This window comes from Sebastes fasciatus, chromosome 13, assembly GCF_043250625.1.
Source record: "Sebastes fasciatus isolate fSebFas1 chromosome 13, fSebFas1.pri, whole genome shotgun sequence".
Classification (NCBI taxonomy): Eukaryota; Metazoa; Chordata; class Actinopteri; order Perciformes; family Sebastidae; genus Sebastes; species Sebastes fasciatus.
The window spans coordinates 28,621,833-28,637,252 of record NC_133807.1 but is presented as its reverse complement, the minus strand read 5'-3'; the positions used below and the strand labels follow the sequence as shown (position 1 = coordinate 28,637,252).

At 45.9% G+C, this 15,420-nt stretch overlaps 1 protein-coding gene across 1 annotated transcript in view; it reads left to right on the top strand.

Annotated features, from left to right (window-relative positions):
- Nucleotides 1-344: 344 nt before the first annotated feature.
- Nucleotides 345-15,420, top strand: part of dnaaf5 (dynein axonemal assembly factor 5) — a 29,505-nt gene continuing 14,429 nt past the window's right edge. Inside the window, exons 1-8 of the mRNA XM_074656680.1 lie at nucleotides 345-1,032; nucleotides 2,303-2,487; nucleotides 2,576-2,700; nucleotides 2,941-3,059; nucleotides 6,118-6,350; nucleotides 6,671-6,895; nucleotides 11,742-11,885; nucleotides 13,996-14,164. Of these exons, the coding sequence (XP_074512781.1) occupies nucleotides 495-1,032; nucleotides 2,303-2,487; nucleotides 2,576-2,700; nucleotides 2,941-3,059; nucleotides 6,118-6,350; nucleotides 6,671-6,895; nucleotides 11,742-11,885; nucleotides 13,996-14,164 (1,738 nt within the window). The 5' untranslated portion in view covers nucleotides 345-494. The remainder of the gene's footprint in view (nucleotides 1,033-2,302; nucleotides 2,488-2,575; nucleotides 2,701-2,940; nucleotides 3,060-6,117; nucleotides 6,351-6,670; nucleotides 6,896-11,741; nucleotides 11,886-13,995; nucleotides 14,165-15,420) is intronic.

The window sequence follows — 15,420 nt, the reverse complement described above, 5'->3', positions numbered from 1 at the left end:
ATGAAACTAGAAAACCGAAGGACTCCATTATACCAACCATGTCATGTTAACTTATCAGGAAGGAAGCTAACACTCTAAAGTTGGGCTAAATTTTGGTGAGGAAAAACTGACATGTCCATTTGTCAAGGGGTCCCTTGACCTCTGACCTCCAGATATGTGACTGAAAATGGGTTCTATGGGTACCCACGAGTCTCCCCTTTACAGACATGCCTACTTTATAATAATCCTATGCAGTTTTTTGAATGCAGTATACATGGGAACTTGGGATCCTAGCACCATTTTGCATCTTAACAATACAATAGGTGTTTAATTTTGCATTTTCCATTCAGTTCCAGTTTTGGCCCTCCAAGGGAAAAGTTTGGGCACCCTTGACATAGGGGAAAGAGGAAACGTTGTCAATGCTAATAAAGTTTGAGATTTTGAACCGGAAGCTATCGTAAAGCAGCCGTTTGTTTTGTCGTGCAGCTCTCAGGTTGCCATAACGACATTACAAGATGGCAGCGATGGCAGCTGGAGACGAGCATGCAGCTTCTGAAGTGTTGAGAGGACTCGCTCGACACTTAAACTGTCTCAACGAGGACAACAAGGCGACCAGAAAGAGAGCTCTGGAGTTGATAAAGAGGGAGACTGTGGATAAAGGACTCTCCAGCAGCGTGTTACAGGAGCTTTTCTCTGCTCTCCTCAAGCCTCTCCTCACCTGTCTGTCAGACCCGACGGAGAGATGCAGAGAAACCGCCATAACGACCATAACAGAGTTCACCCGCTGTGTCCCCAAACCGGAGGAGTCTCTGCCGTATCTCATGCCGTGTCTGGCTCAGAGGCTCGGGGAGAAGGAGCTCCAGGAGCCGGCGGAGGAGCTGCGGCTGTCGGCCGTGGAGCTGCTGAGTCTGACTGTGGAGGTGTGTGGGAAACATTTAGCTCCGTTTCTCACCGACGTGATCAACATACTGCAGAGAACCATCGTAGACCCGTTCCCGGAGGTCAGGAGAGAGAGCTGTAGATGCACCGTGAAGTTTGCAAAGTGTTTGCCAGGTGGGTGACAAGTTTACTGTTGTGTTGCTATGAGAGCCTGTTGCCATGGTTTTGAGCTTCGAGACGTGTTTGCGACAGAAAAGCTCGCTTTCTTGTAATGTTACTGCTCAGCTGTCTGGCCCACTTATAGGACCCACCTGCACAAATACATGATGAGGTTGGTTGGTTCATTTCAGGTAAACATCAGGGTGTTGTTTTGGTGCAGAATTACTAGAATTGCTTCTCATCAATTATCTAAAAGTTGCAGTGTTTTAATTCCAGTTACTTGCCTCCACTATTTTTATTTATTTATTTAACCTTTATTTAGCCAGGTAGTACTCATTGAGATTAATAATCTCTTTTGCAAGAGAGACCTGGCCATTTTGTGTTTACTTGTTGTATCTGAATCATTTTTATATGCTTATAATACGGAAAAGCCACGTGTGTTTTGATTGGTCAGTTGGCCCACTGTTGTGATTGGTCAGCCAAACCAAACTTTTCGGACACCGCTCCAACTGTTCGTTCCATTGCAACATCAGCGCCCAGCAGCAAAGCTAAACTTCTGTCATTTTGGATTGAAAGCGACTACCGGACGCCAGTAAAACATCCGCCTAAAAAGTGCCATACAAAAGTAAAACAAAATTATTTCTAATCTGTTGTCTTGTTCTACTGAAATGGCCAGTGTTGAACAATAAAATATCATAAATATAATAAGTATTACTATCCATTATGCAAATGTGTTACTTGGTGACATCACCACGTTACAGGAGAAAAGGAGGGACTTCAATCGAGGCGTTTCAGGTGCAGTGTTTCTGTGGGAGAGAGTAAATCCCTTTGGCGTTGACTTTGTAACTTTGCAGACCTTTTAAATGCACAAACAAACTATATAACACTCTAAAGGAAAGGGGGAAAAGCACAAAAGCAATAGGTCCCCTTTTAAAAAAAAAAAAAAAAGTCTTAGTTGCAACCCCTCAGATGGACTGAACCACTGTTTTTAGTAATTAATTTCTATCAGCATGTACAGTCAGATTAATTCACATACGTGTGTGTCACTTAGGATGAATTCCTTATTTCATTCAGATTTTTTGTCTTGTCAATCAAAAATTCAGAGTGATCAGTGCCAGACTGTAATTCAGCCTTTCAAACCACAAAAACTACGTAAGATCATAATGTTATGGAATCAAACATCCCAGGATATATCCAGTCTCATATCTCAATATTGATATTATATATCAGTGTATCACCCGGCTCTACAGTAATTTAATTGAATGTTTCGTCTGTTTCTCTTCAGAGCACTTTCACATGCAGGCCGAGAGTCTCGTCAAGCCTCTCATGCAGACCATTTCTCACCAACACTCGCGGGTACGAGTGTCTGTCATCGAAGCCACCGGCGCTGTCATTCAGCACGGCACTGGGAAAAACGTGGACGACGTGCTCTCTCACCTGGCGCAGAGACTGTTTGACGACTCGCCACAGGTTCAGTTTAAAGCAACCAAGCAATGTTAGAAGTCCCACTGTGTGCTGCTTATCAAGTTATTCTTATTCTTTCTCTCGTTTTTTCCAGGTGAGGAAAGCTGTGACTGCGGTCGTTGGGGATTGGCTACTTCACATGAGAGACCGATACTCTTATTTCCACAAACTCATCCCACTCCTGCTGAGCGGTGTCGACGATGAGATCCCAGAAATAAGGTAAAAGTCGACACTGTCATACTTTTTGTCTTTGCTTCATGATGCAATGTATCTGTCATATGCTACGGTATATATTCTTCTGGTTCGAATACTAACATTTTACAAACATCTCACGGAAGGATTCTAATGTTAAAAGGAAACATCACATAAAATCTACAACATAAATGTAAAATACAGTGCATAATATTGACAGACGGACAGTGACACGATGATCTGTGTTTCCACATTCTCTCCCTGCAGACTTTTAGCAGCTGATTTATGGAAGCAGGTCGGCGCCCAGTGGGAGACGGAGAATGAGGACGAAATCAAGGACAAGATGGACTTTCTCCTCGCTCCACCTCCCTTCTACCCGCCAGGAGGTCAGTCCCAGTCGCCATGGTTTATTTGATCTTTTTCTCACACTATCAGCCCTGTCCCAAAGAAAAGTCGTATTAATATATTGTGTGAGTTACTTCTGCATCAGCCATGTTCATGTTCCTATTTAATTAAGCTAATAACTAGCTGATTTCAAGATGCATAGATTTAAATACCATTAGATACCATTACTACCGCCACCCAAAGCTCTTATTAGCATCCATTGTTGCTATTTTTCAACAAAGCAGTAAGGAAGAAACTGTATGTTGAACCTGGGTGATGGAAGGACCAGACTGTCTAGGCCATTGGCTCCCAACTTGGGGGTCCCGACCCCCATTAGGGTTCGCCAAAGCTTCACGGGGGGTCGTGAGGCCTTTTTAAGGGGTGTAAGACAACTTTTTTGAATATAGAAAAGCATCAGGGAGAAGAAAAAAGAAGCCTATTAAGTATGTATGATTGTTAAAAAAAACATTTTACAGATAGTGAGTAGTATTAAAAGTTCCCCCAAATAACAGGAAAACTCCTCATCTCTGATGCAATATTCAAATAATCTGCTCAAAATTCATTCAAATCACTAATTTTACATAAACGTCCTGCAGTTACTGTGTTTACTATTTGGGTTAATTGTAAAGTGTATCAGTTGTTCTTTACTGTTATTGTTGTGCAATGAATATAATGAGGGCGGCACGGCTCACAGCAAGAGGGTCGCAGGTTCAAACCCGACTTGTGACCCCTGGTTAGCGTGGGTTTTCCCCGGGTTCTCCGGCTTCCTCCCACAGTCCAAAGACATGCGGGTTAGGTTAATTGTTGACTCTAAATTTGCCCGTAGGTGTGAATGTGAGCGTGAATGGTTGTCTGTCACTGTGTGTCAGCCCTGTGATACTCTGGCGACTTGTCCAGCGTGTACCCCGCCTTCACACAAGGTCAGCTGGGATCGGCTCCAGCGACCCTGAATAGGATAAGCTGTTACAGATAATGGATGGATGGATGAATATACTGAAATATCCATAAAATGTGTCCATAGTCAGGGGTCATCAGTTTACTCAATGAAAAGGGGTCCATTAAGGAAAAAGGTTGGGAACCACCGGGCTAGACGGACCTGATGTGTTCCCAGTGAAGTAAACTCGGCAGGAAAATCCTCTGGATCCAGCTTAAGCTCAGGCTATCAGCTCAGCCTTCCGTACATCCTGTGAGATTATCTCATTGGCTTATCTTATTGGAGGATTGATTTAGGGGCAGTCTAACGAATAGTGTCTGAATCCCAGTGTTACAACAGAGCAAAGCTTCCTGCTGGTGCGTCGGCTTCACTGGTCTCTCACCATGCATACAATGAAATCCCTAAAACACCAGTCGAATACATACTGTAGGTACATTTTGAATGTAAATGTAATCTCTCTACACATTTTGGCTGCATTAAATCATCTCTCTTTACGACAGGTGTCCAAATTTATAACGTACAGTAAAAATGATGTTGTGTATGACATCTTAGTTTGCAGGGCAGGCAGCGGCTTGGAAAGATAAGTGTCAGCCTCGGGGGCCGGGAATGAGTGTGAACCTGAACATGGTCACCGTGACTTGCCTATAGGGGCAGGCTCAGTGTGTGTGTTTGCAGTTCCTAGGCTTTGAGTCTTGGTTAAAGACCCTATACGTGTCCCACAGCTACACATGGATGAATACGGGCTCTGCCTGGGGAAAGGAAAGGAAAGGAAAGGAAAGGAAAGGAAAGGAAGAGGGTCTCTCTCTCTCTCTCTCTCTCTCTCTCTCTCTCTCTCTCTCTCTCTCTCTCTCTCTCTCTCTCTCTCTCTCTCTCTCTCTCTCTCTCTCTCTCTCTCTCTCTCTCTCTCTCTCTCTCCCCCTCCCTCCCTTTCTCTGCCTTTGCATCATAAATCTGCCGGGCCTCCCAGTGTGAAGAGGTCACTGTCAGACAGTGAGAGACGACCAGAAAGGGGCTTGTTTTGTCTTGTCCTGGTGTGTTTCTCTGATTTATCTCTGTCTTCCTTTAGTCCTCTCTTCCTCTCTCATTAGTAGAAGGAGAATAAGGTGGGGCAGAGGAGGAGGGAGCGTGGGTTTCAAATGTAGAGGGCTATTTGAGAATGTCTTTCACTTGCTCTGACAAGTCCCTCGTGGGGAAAATCTCAATCGTAAAAAGTTATAGGTAAAAGACGTGATAAGTCGGAGGCCAGTCGGCAGACATTTGGAAACCTGTGAATCAGTGATATTTATTGTTCCGTAAATGCTGTTTCTTAGAATTTGTGGAATTTTGTAATCTATATTGTCGTAAACTATCTGAACACTCATAAAAGTTAGATAAATAGATCACACACAGACGATGTAATGGAGCCAGAAAATGTGTTTCAGTGAGCCATCATAAACAAGGTGCCGGCTTTATTTATATGTCATTCAGATACTTTTAAAGAGGACCTCTTATGCTTTTTTCTGTTTCCTTTAGTGTGTTATGTAGTTTTTTATGCATGTAAAAGGTCTGCAAAGTTACAAAGTCCACGCCAAAGGGAGTTACTCTCCCCCACAGAAACACTGCTCCTGAACTGCCTGAAACGCCTCTCTTGAAGTCCCGCCTTTTCATTCGTAACGTGGTGATCTCACCAAGTAACACATTTGCATAATGGCTAGTTTGGCACGCCCTCAAACAAAGCTAGTTAGAGCGGAGCTGGAGCGGAGTCCGAAGAGTTACGTTCGGTTGACCAATCACAACAGAGTGGGCCAGCTGACCAATCAGAGAACACTAGGCTTTTCAGGAGGGGGGGGCAGGAGCTAAAACAGAGCATTTCCGATAGAGGGTGTAAAGAGGTGCTTCAGCACAGCTGGTACGAGAAAAATAAAGCTGTTTTTTTACATTAAAGCATGCAAACTTGTTCTAGTAGAAACCCAGAATACAAGTATGAACTTGAAAATGAGCACAATAGTTCCTCTTTAATGAAAATCAACAACTTGTCCATCTAGAGGAGATTGTGGAAAGCGAAGTACTTCACTGACTGAAGGAGAGAAAATGAGCTCTTCAAAAACTGATATGAAAAGGTGAGTGTTCTTCATTTTCTCCTCCAGTGGAGCGTCCAGGGCTTGGCTGCAGAGAGCTCGTGGTGAGGAACCTGGGCAGGCTTGTGCCGGCCATTACACACGACATAACCGACTGGCTGGTGCCCACGCGGGTCAGGACCTCTCAGCTGCTCTCCGTGCTGCTGCTGCACGCCGAGGACCACAACACCCAGCATCTGCAGCTTCTCCTCGCTACCCTCTACCGGGCCTGCACCGACGCAGAGAGAGACGTGGTCCGCAATGTGAGTCCCAGAGAGCTCGTCATCTGATCAGCAGGATGCTATACATCATACTGTACTATCCTTTTTTTAGATCAGGTGTGGTGTTTAGTAACGCTCGACCTCTGCACAGAATTGTTTTGTGATCAATTATCACCGGACAGAATCCTTTCAGGACGCATCTGTTGAGCTTTAGACTGGGCCGAGCAGCGCTCAAGGATGCACCTGTTTACATCTGTAGATCTTTGATGTGTGGCAGATTTAAAAAGGACTTCCTGTTGTCCTTCTTTACACTCCCTAATGCCTCTGTATCTCTTTTCCTCTCTCTCTGTACCCACATCTAGTGCCTGGCAGCTGCTAAACTGTTGGGGACCTTTGTCCCTCCTGTCGTCTTCCTGAAGCTGCAGCTGAATCATGTGACAACCCCCTCCTCTTCCTCTCACCCCTGGACCCCCCTCATGGTGCTGGCTGCGGTGCTGGGAGGCTGCTCCAAAACCCTCCTTAAACCGCACCTTGAACAGATCGCCAACACGCTGGCCCAACCCGACGTCTGCCAGGAATATCAACAGGTCAGCAGAGGGTTTGTGTGTGTCTCTAGTAACGCCATCTACCCTATTCACATGCAGTACAACCACATCATCTTCTACTGTTGTTAACTGAGTAGTTTCAATGAAGTAGGCAGAGATCAGAAGTTCACTGTGGGAGGGGAAGTGTTGCTGTTAAACATATTGAAACATTAAAGGGATAGTTCGGGTGTTTTGAAGTGGGGCTGTATGACGTACTTATCCATAGTCAGTGTATTACCAACAGTATATGACCCCCAGTTTGGAGAAGCAATGCAATGTACTGCTGTGGACGGGACCGGCAGCAAAACGTATTTTAGTCACCTAAAAGAAAGACCCACTTAAAAAAAAACAGTTGAAGTGTACACTATATTTAGAATATTTTCGCTGCTTTACCTTGCCTTGAGACATCTATACAGTGTATGTTTTCAACGGGGAACTGAAGCTGTTATTTACACTCTCGCCAAAGCATCCAGACTAAGTTACACAATAGCACAAAAAATTAAACGATCAAGGCATCGGTAGAGCAGCAACCCCCGTGTTCTTCAAGGTAAAATTGCAAGGTTTTTCAGTCTGGTGGCTTTGGTGAGAGAATAGATGGATACAGCGGCTTCTGTTCCACTTCGTAAAGGGCTGTCTCATTGTAAGGTAAACCGGTGAAAATATTGTAAATATAACGTACACTTAAACTGATATTGATTTTTTTTTGGGTGAGTCTTTTAGGTGGCTAAAATACGTTTTGCTGGCGGCCCCATCCACAGCAGTACATTACTTTGCTTCCGTGCGGTGACTCCTGCCTTTTTCTCCAAACTGGGGGCGTGCCGATCGTCATCTACTGTCGATAATAGATAATAGATTATTACCTCATACAACCCCACTTCAAAATACCCAAACTATCCCTTTAAAGTCAGACTTGTTTTGACAGGTTTTCTCTGCCCTCATGGGTTGCCATGTCTTGATTTCCCCCCCTGATCTGAGTGCATCAGCTGTTTTTCTTTCCCAGTCTTGTTATGTGATCTTGGCAGTGTCAGTAGGTCATTTTCTCCCTGTGTACCATAACACGCTTATTATTGGCAGTGACAGTGCAGCAGTCATACTGTATACGTCTTGCCTAATTTGTCCGTTATTGAAATATGTTTCGTGATAAGATGCCACATCTCTTGAAAGGGCTTCAGTTGAAGAGCCTTTAAGAGTTTTCAATAGCACTACTGTACACGGCGAGTTCAGCGGGTCCACTGTTGAGTAATTCTCTAAAGTGCCGACCTTGCTAAAGTGACAGTCCGGCCACATGGTGTTTTTCTAATCTAACATTACATGTGTCTGATCAAAACGACTCCGCTCACACAATGTTGCACGTGTCTTTTTTTTTTTTTTTTACATAGCAGCAATGATTAAAAATGCCTTTTGATTTTCTCTGCAAACAGTCTTGCCAGTGGAAAAATCCCATCGAGGTCGGAGCAGACTATTCCCCGCTTCCTTTTCTCTTGCACTAAATATGTTTCCCTTTCAGAATCAAAATAACAGTTGTCTGGCCGAGAGCTATTTTCTGATCCTGCCGCGCTACAGACTCACCTATACCCATGACCCCACCCCCCCACCCCTCCCAGCGAGGCCTGCAAGAATTTCCTCCCTGGGATAATAATAACAAAAATCCACTAATTTCACGTGACCCCTGCGTGGCTGCTCTGACCCCTCTGAGCAGACAAGGCCTTTGTTTTTTTTATAGCCATGTGTAAGGTCTCCGCGCCGGATTGGAGTTCATCCGCGGCATTAAAGGAATCCCTGAAATTTCAAAGCCTGCCTGGTCAAGGCCGGTGATAAACGGCAGGGAAGTTGACCCCCTTCTGTCCTCCCTCGTCGCAATCCGGCGGGGTCAACCGGAGAGAGAGCTAACAGGACGGGACGGTCACACGTTGTCGCACAGATGGAGGCAGACCTCTGCTTCCTCTCTGTCTGTTTCTCCATCTATCTCCCTCTGTCCGTCTCCGTTTCTGACGGCAAAGCACACAGCGCTGTGATTCAAGGGCTCACCCAGACAAAGCACCTGCAGCATTCTTCGACAACAGGCAGGGTTCATCGCGGGGAGCAGGGCCAGATCACTGTGTAGCTGTAAATAACACCCCTGGAGACAGGAGCACCTGCATCCCTCTCTTTCTCTCTCTCCTTCTCTCTGTGCTGAAATGCTGACCCAGAATATTGTGCACTCCCTTACCGCACTGTTGCTCAATCCAAAGTGTTGGTTTGCCCTCAGATGCTTCATATGGGACTGAATTATGGTTTAATTACCTGCAGACACACAAACAAAGACGTGGAAATAGCAGACTCAGTGCCCTTTTTTTTTAAATAAGGCATCTTACAAGACGTGCGTTTGGATCTGACTTGACAGAGTTATGTGCCACTTGAACCAAAGGCAGGGAAGATGAAAAAGTGAAGTTTGACTTGGACAAAATGAGGCCTGTTAAGAAATGAAATATAAATAATCTTCAAAGTGAACGGAGGCAGGGGGAACTGCAGGGCTCTGCGGGGAGTTTGGGGAACAAGATGAAGATTTGGTAACTGATATACGACGCTTCTGTGCCGACTCTTTCAAGTCCCTGTTTTCTTTTCTTTATTTCAGTAGGGGGAAAAAGGCAGCTTGCAAAAATAAACGGCAGATGCTCGGCGAAAAAATTAAAATATCGGTCGTAAATTGGAGATGATGTCAAGGGTTTGAGGGGAAAATCAAAGGCGGTTAGAGAAGCCGTCGCATTCTGAGGTGCACTCTGTAGTTTATATATGGTGGTGTTTGCTTATGGCTTTCTTTTTAAAAGGGGTATTCCACAGAGGATTAACAACACACACACACACACACTTTACACAGCTGAGTGTCGCTGTGTTGTGGTTTGCCATGGTGACGGGGGCATCACAATATCTGCAGGGCTGGAATGAATTGGAGTACCAAGAGAGAGGAAGAAAGACAGTGAATTAGCAGGAATATTTACTACCAGGCTTGTTAACAGTGAATATGCTGTCTTGGTGAAACTGTAAAAAAAAAAAAAGGTGGCCTGACCTACAGTAGCCTAGAGGAACAGATCAGCAGGAGAGACTGTGTCTTTTCATCTTGGAGAAACTTCTGCACTGGTGTCACGACGACCTGCAGTACTCTGCTGAACACACATACGTGCTGCCCCATACATCTCCAGCATGCCTGCCCTTTGTCATGAATGACAGCAGAGAGGTGAAGAAAGGCAGCACAGCAAACTTTACCTGACTACGAGAAGGGGGTCGGCATCCCATGCACCGCCCCGGTGTTTGTTTTCCTGTTGCCGTAGCAACATCAGTAGCTGTGGGGGGGACGTGGGCTCCCCACTGGATAGGAATCCATCGCCTGGTACGGCTCCTTAAAGTGGAGTCGTATGTGTGTGTATGTAATTGATGTATCCAGTGGTGGACAGATGCACAAACACGCTGTGTAACGAGGCCCCTGGAGCGTGCCCAGGCCAATGAAACCAGGTGTATCTCGCCTGGCTCCAGGTGGTGTCCACCTTGTCATTACATCGCACCACTTTTTCCGCTCTCACCTCTTTCTCTCTCTCTCTCTCTCTCTCTCTCTCTCTCTCTCTGTCTCTGTCTCTGTCTCTGTCTCTGTCTCTGTCTCTCTCTCTCTCTGTCTCTCTCTCTCTCAGCCCTAATGGTTGTTTTCTGCACATGTATAATATGTCCGTCTAATGTGTGTGTCTGCCACTGTTTTGTCACGTTATTTCCACTACTGCCTCCCCGGAGCTCCCGCCGTGTTTATGTGCCAGCGAATGGTTTGGCCGTAGGCAGGGATTTCCCCCTCCTCCCCATCAATGGCTGCGCGAACACATTCAAACAAGAGCGCACTCAAGTCGCTGCTGCTGCAGCTGAAGTCGTGGCTGTTCAGGGAAGTTTAGCTTCAGGAAAAATGTGTTTACACACTTAACTGACACCCTGGACTTAAGATACGCATAACAGGCTTTTTCCAGTGTGTGTGTGTGCTCAACACTCCGTTGCAAAATGAAAACATTTGCACATGTAGCCTCGCAGACTGGAAGTCCCTTAGCTCTCTTTCCTCTTTTTTTAACGCTCTGAGCATCTTTACTTGGCTTAACACTTGTTTCCTTCCACATTAATGCCAAGCCGTGCTGTTCAAGAGCTACTTACAACATTTGTGAAAAGACAGTGCGCCCCCTAGTGACGGAGCTCTGGGATTTGTCAGGCGAGCTCAGTGAGTGGAGTGAGGGAGATTATGTGGAGGTTGCATTGAGTATTTCTCGCTCACACACACACTTGAGTCCCCCTCGCCGGCCAACTCCTCATCACCAGACCAAAGTAAACACCTGGAGGGCGCTTTACCGGCTCTCAACATACAAAAACACACTCTCTCTCTCTCTCTCACACACACACACTTACCTTACCTTCCATCCCCTCCCCCCCTTCCCATCCAGCCCTAATGACAGGCTGCGAGAAAACAGGAAAAGAGGCCACGATCCCAGTGATGGCATAGAAATTAGCCTGAGCCGCAGGTCTTTGTCTAAACATGAGCTCACCGCAACACTGGCTGACAAGTGACAGCAATCTCACACACACACACGCACACACACACACACTCATGTCCGGAGATGGAAAGTTCTCACTCTGAGTTATTGTATCTTGTCGATCACTCACAGTTATTTCTTGTGTAAAACTAGAGGCGGGGGGGGCTGTGTTTTGTGGGAGAGAAAGTAGAGCAGGACTGAGAGAAAGGAGATTGTGAATCGTTGATAGACAGGGCCAACATTCAAGGCAAATACTTCTCACAGCACTCTGTTATAAACCAGACTATCTTATAATGCTTCTCCCTCATTCCCAGGTGGTGTACTTGGAGCAGTTGTTGGCCTGCGTGGATGCGCTGCTGCGTCAGTGCGAGTCGGACCACGGCTCCGTCAGCCTGCAGCTGCTGCAGGTGCTGGTTGCCATCCAGAGCCTCTCCACCGAGCCACGTCTCAGCGAACAGGTGAGAACGCTCCAGCTCCAACAGTTTGGGAGACGCAATCCCAGATACATCCTCGCTGTGTAATTCGTCAATTCTGCTTCGACATTGCACTTTTTTTTTTCACCCCCCCCCCCCCTTCAATTTTAGTTTCCATCCTTTTTTTTTATTAGAAAGGTAAGCAGGTTTTATGAAGCAAGAGAGTTATTTGAGGAATGTCAGCATTTTGTGCAAGTTCAAAGTGGGCATGGCCAACTGTATGATTACCCACTTAGCCAGGGGAGCTGAAATTGCACCTTTGGAGTGGAACTTTAAATCCAGCCCAGGGTGAAAGGAGGCGGGGGAAAGGTGGAGAAAGACAGACAGACAGAAATAGAGGGAAAAAACAGACATGGAGAGATGAGTTGTGTTTCTTAGCAGGTGTGTGTCATCTGCCCAGTCCCCATTTGTGGCTCCATAACGCCTCCTCGGGCCACAACAACCGAGCCATATGCAAGTAACAAGCTTTCCTGTTGTGGTCGGCCTCTAAATTCAAACAGGAACAGTGACAAGTGAAGCCAAACAGTGTCTGAGGCCGGCGTGTCGCCGAACTGCTCGTCGCCGTAGGAGGCTAATGACAGAGCGGAGAGGATAGCGGGAAGGGATTGGCAGCGATGCTTACCAGACACCACATGGGCCACCAGTGTGTGTGTGTGTGTGTTTATGTCTATGTGTATGCTCAGACAGGGCAGCAGTGTGTTGGAGAAGAGATGAGAAGGAATGGATTAAGAGAAAGAGAGGGGAGGGTGAGAATGGCCTTGGGCATTCCCGGACCCAGAGGAAGAGCGGAACTTGTTTTCCCAGAAAAGGGGCACGTCTTTCCCATCAGGGTTGTCTAGCTCTCTTCTGAAGGGGCCGTTCTGTGATTCAGACATTGTCTCTGTCCCTGTCCGTCCCTGAGGGACTATGACGGGAACTATGAAGTGCCCTAAAGGTCAGTTCCCCTGCCCTAAAGACTCAGCTAATTATTTACTCTCCTATCTCTTCATCCCTGCCCTTTCCTCCCAGCTCAGCTTTATTGGTATGTGTGTCTGTCGGTTCCCTGTGCCTTTGTGACATCCTGTGTATCTGTCGGGGTTTTTCGTTTCTTAGTGGTTTTATGTGTAAGACCTTGTCATGTCTGCAGTGTTGTTCTTCCCATGGTTTCACATGATGGTTTTGTGCCTCCCGTGTGAGCGTGACCCGAAGAATTCCTGAAATTACGAGAAAAACAGCTGTAATTGTTTGAACTTGAACACAATACCCCCAGCTCTTCTCACATTCCCTCCGTCTCTTTGTCCTTTTCTTCGACTAACTTCTATAATATTTTACGTAAAAATTGCAAGTTTAAAAATGTGCTGTTGATAGGGCCGTCAAAGATAACGCAATATAACGCAAATTTGTTTTAATGCCACTAATTTCTTTAATGCAATTGATCTTTCGCAGGTCGTAGCGGGCTCAGTTTTAAAGCTAGAGTGAAGATACTGGCATCATAGGAAACTAGAAAACCATGTCATACTAGCTTGTCGGGAAGGAGGTTAAATAACGCTCCAAACCTACGCAAAATGTTGGCGAGGAAAACCTGTCACAGCCATTTTCAAAGGGGTCCCTTGACCTCTGACCTCAAGATATGTGAATGAAAATGGGTTCTCTGGGTACCCACGAGTCTCCCCTTTACAGACATGCCCACTTTATGATAATCACATGCAGTTTGGGGCAAGCCATAGTCAAGTCGGCACACTGACACACTGACAGCTGTTGTTGCCTGTTGGGCTGCAGTTTGCCCTGTTATGATTAGAGCATATTTCTTTAATGCTAAATGCAGTACCTGTGAGGGTTTCTGGACAATATGTGTCGTTGTTTTGTGAAGTTAATTGATTTCCAATAATCAATTTATACATATATTTACATGAAGCAAGCATGTTGTCCATTCCCATGTTGATAAGAGTATTAAATACTTGACAAATCTCCCTCTAAGGTACATTTTGAACAGATGAAAAATGTGATTAATCACAATTAACTATGGACAATCATGTAATTAATCACGATTGAGTATTTTAATCGATTTGCAGCCCTAGTATTTGACATCCTTTTCGCCTACTCTTCTCCCCCGCAGGCCGTGGAGAGTGTACAGTTCTTGTGTAAGGTGCAGGGCCTGGACTCAGCGATGGAGCTCTATGGACAACATATGGCCCAGCTGCTGGACTGGCTGTCCGCCTCTGTCAACACCTGGTCCAGTTACTCCCCACAGAGACTCCAACTGCATATCATAGTCATACAATCAGGTGAGAAGTGAAGCCTGAATGTGCACAAGACGTTGCCAAAGTTATACTGCAGGTGCTGAAGTTTGCACGTATGGAGACACAATAACGGTCAAAGATGTACAGTAAGGTTTTTGACAAACCGGCCCGTCAAATTACCTGCTAATGACGGGAAAATCACCACATCTGTCATCAGTCCGAACATGCTCTTTGGGTCCATTTCACATCAGCACGTTGGTTTGACTTTATAATCTAGATCATGTTTTATTAAACATTACTTCATGGTGTGGCTTGTGAAGCCGTTCTTTCCTCCTCGACTTGTTCACACACACACACACACACGCACGTTACATCATATTTGAAGCGGCAAGCTGTTCGTCCTGTTCACACGTGATCCGTCATCGAGGCCGCACATCAAAACCTGCAGCTGTCAAAGCAGCAGCAGCACAGGTTCTCCCTCGTACAAAGGAGTCAGATAGTTTCTTGAAATAGTTTGCAATGGGTCCGGATGTGTAATTCTTTAGTACCTGCACTCATAGAAGCATCAAAAAGCAGCATGTTTTCATATATATGTTTTCTCCTGAGAGGTATGTAGGCATCAAATGTGTCGATGGTGGTCGGAGTGATTGTCAGCACCACTTGATGGATATGAGGGCTGACAAATGACCCAATATTGAAGGTTGAAATCTGTATGATTTATGGCTTGACGCCCCGATGGATGCGTGCTGTTCCATTGTTGTTGCCCAAGATGGATGCCCATCAATGAGACACGGTGGAAGATTTTTTATTTTTTTTTCTGTTACCTCATGGTCAAATCCACCCACACAGGAAAAAAGAAAAAGCAGGGCTGTGATTAGCACCAGTTGGCTTTCTGACTTTTGTAAATCCCCGTCTCTCCCTCTGTTTGTCAGTCAGTGTGTCTCCGACTTAAAAAGCGGTGACCCCCGTCTTTGGCGCTGAGACTTGCCGTTACGTCCCTCTATATACCATATAATCCTCCCTCATCAGCACCTCCATGTGCCGCACTTTCATCTCCATCTCTTTCTCCCTCCCGCCTCTCTCTTTCTAATTGACTGGGCAGCTGGGTACCCCTCTAATCCCCTCCCCCCCCACACACACACAGACTCTCACACACACACTCCCACGGCCAACTGACCAGTCCAGTCTAAGTCCACTCAGTGATCCCCGTGCAGGTCACTACATCAAACAGCACCACGGCCGCCTGCTTTTGACCTTCCCCCCCTGGATCAAGGCCACTTTGAAGCTGTGTTTTATTTGTT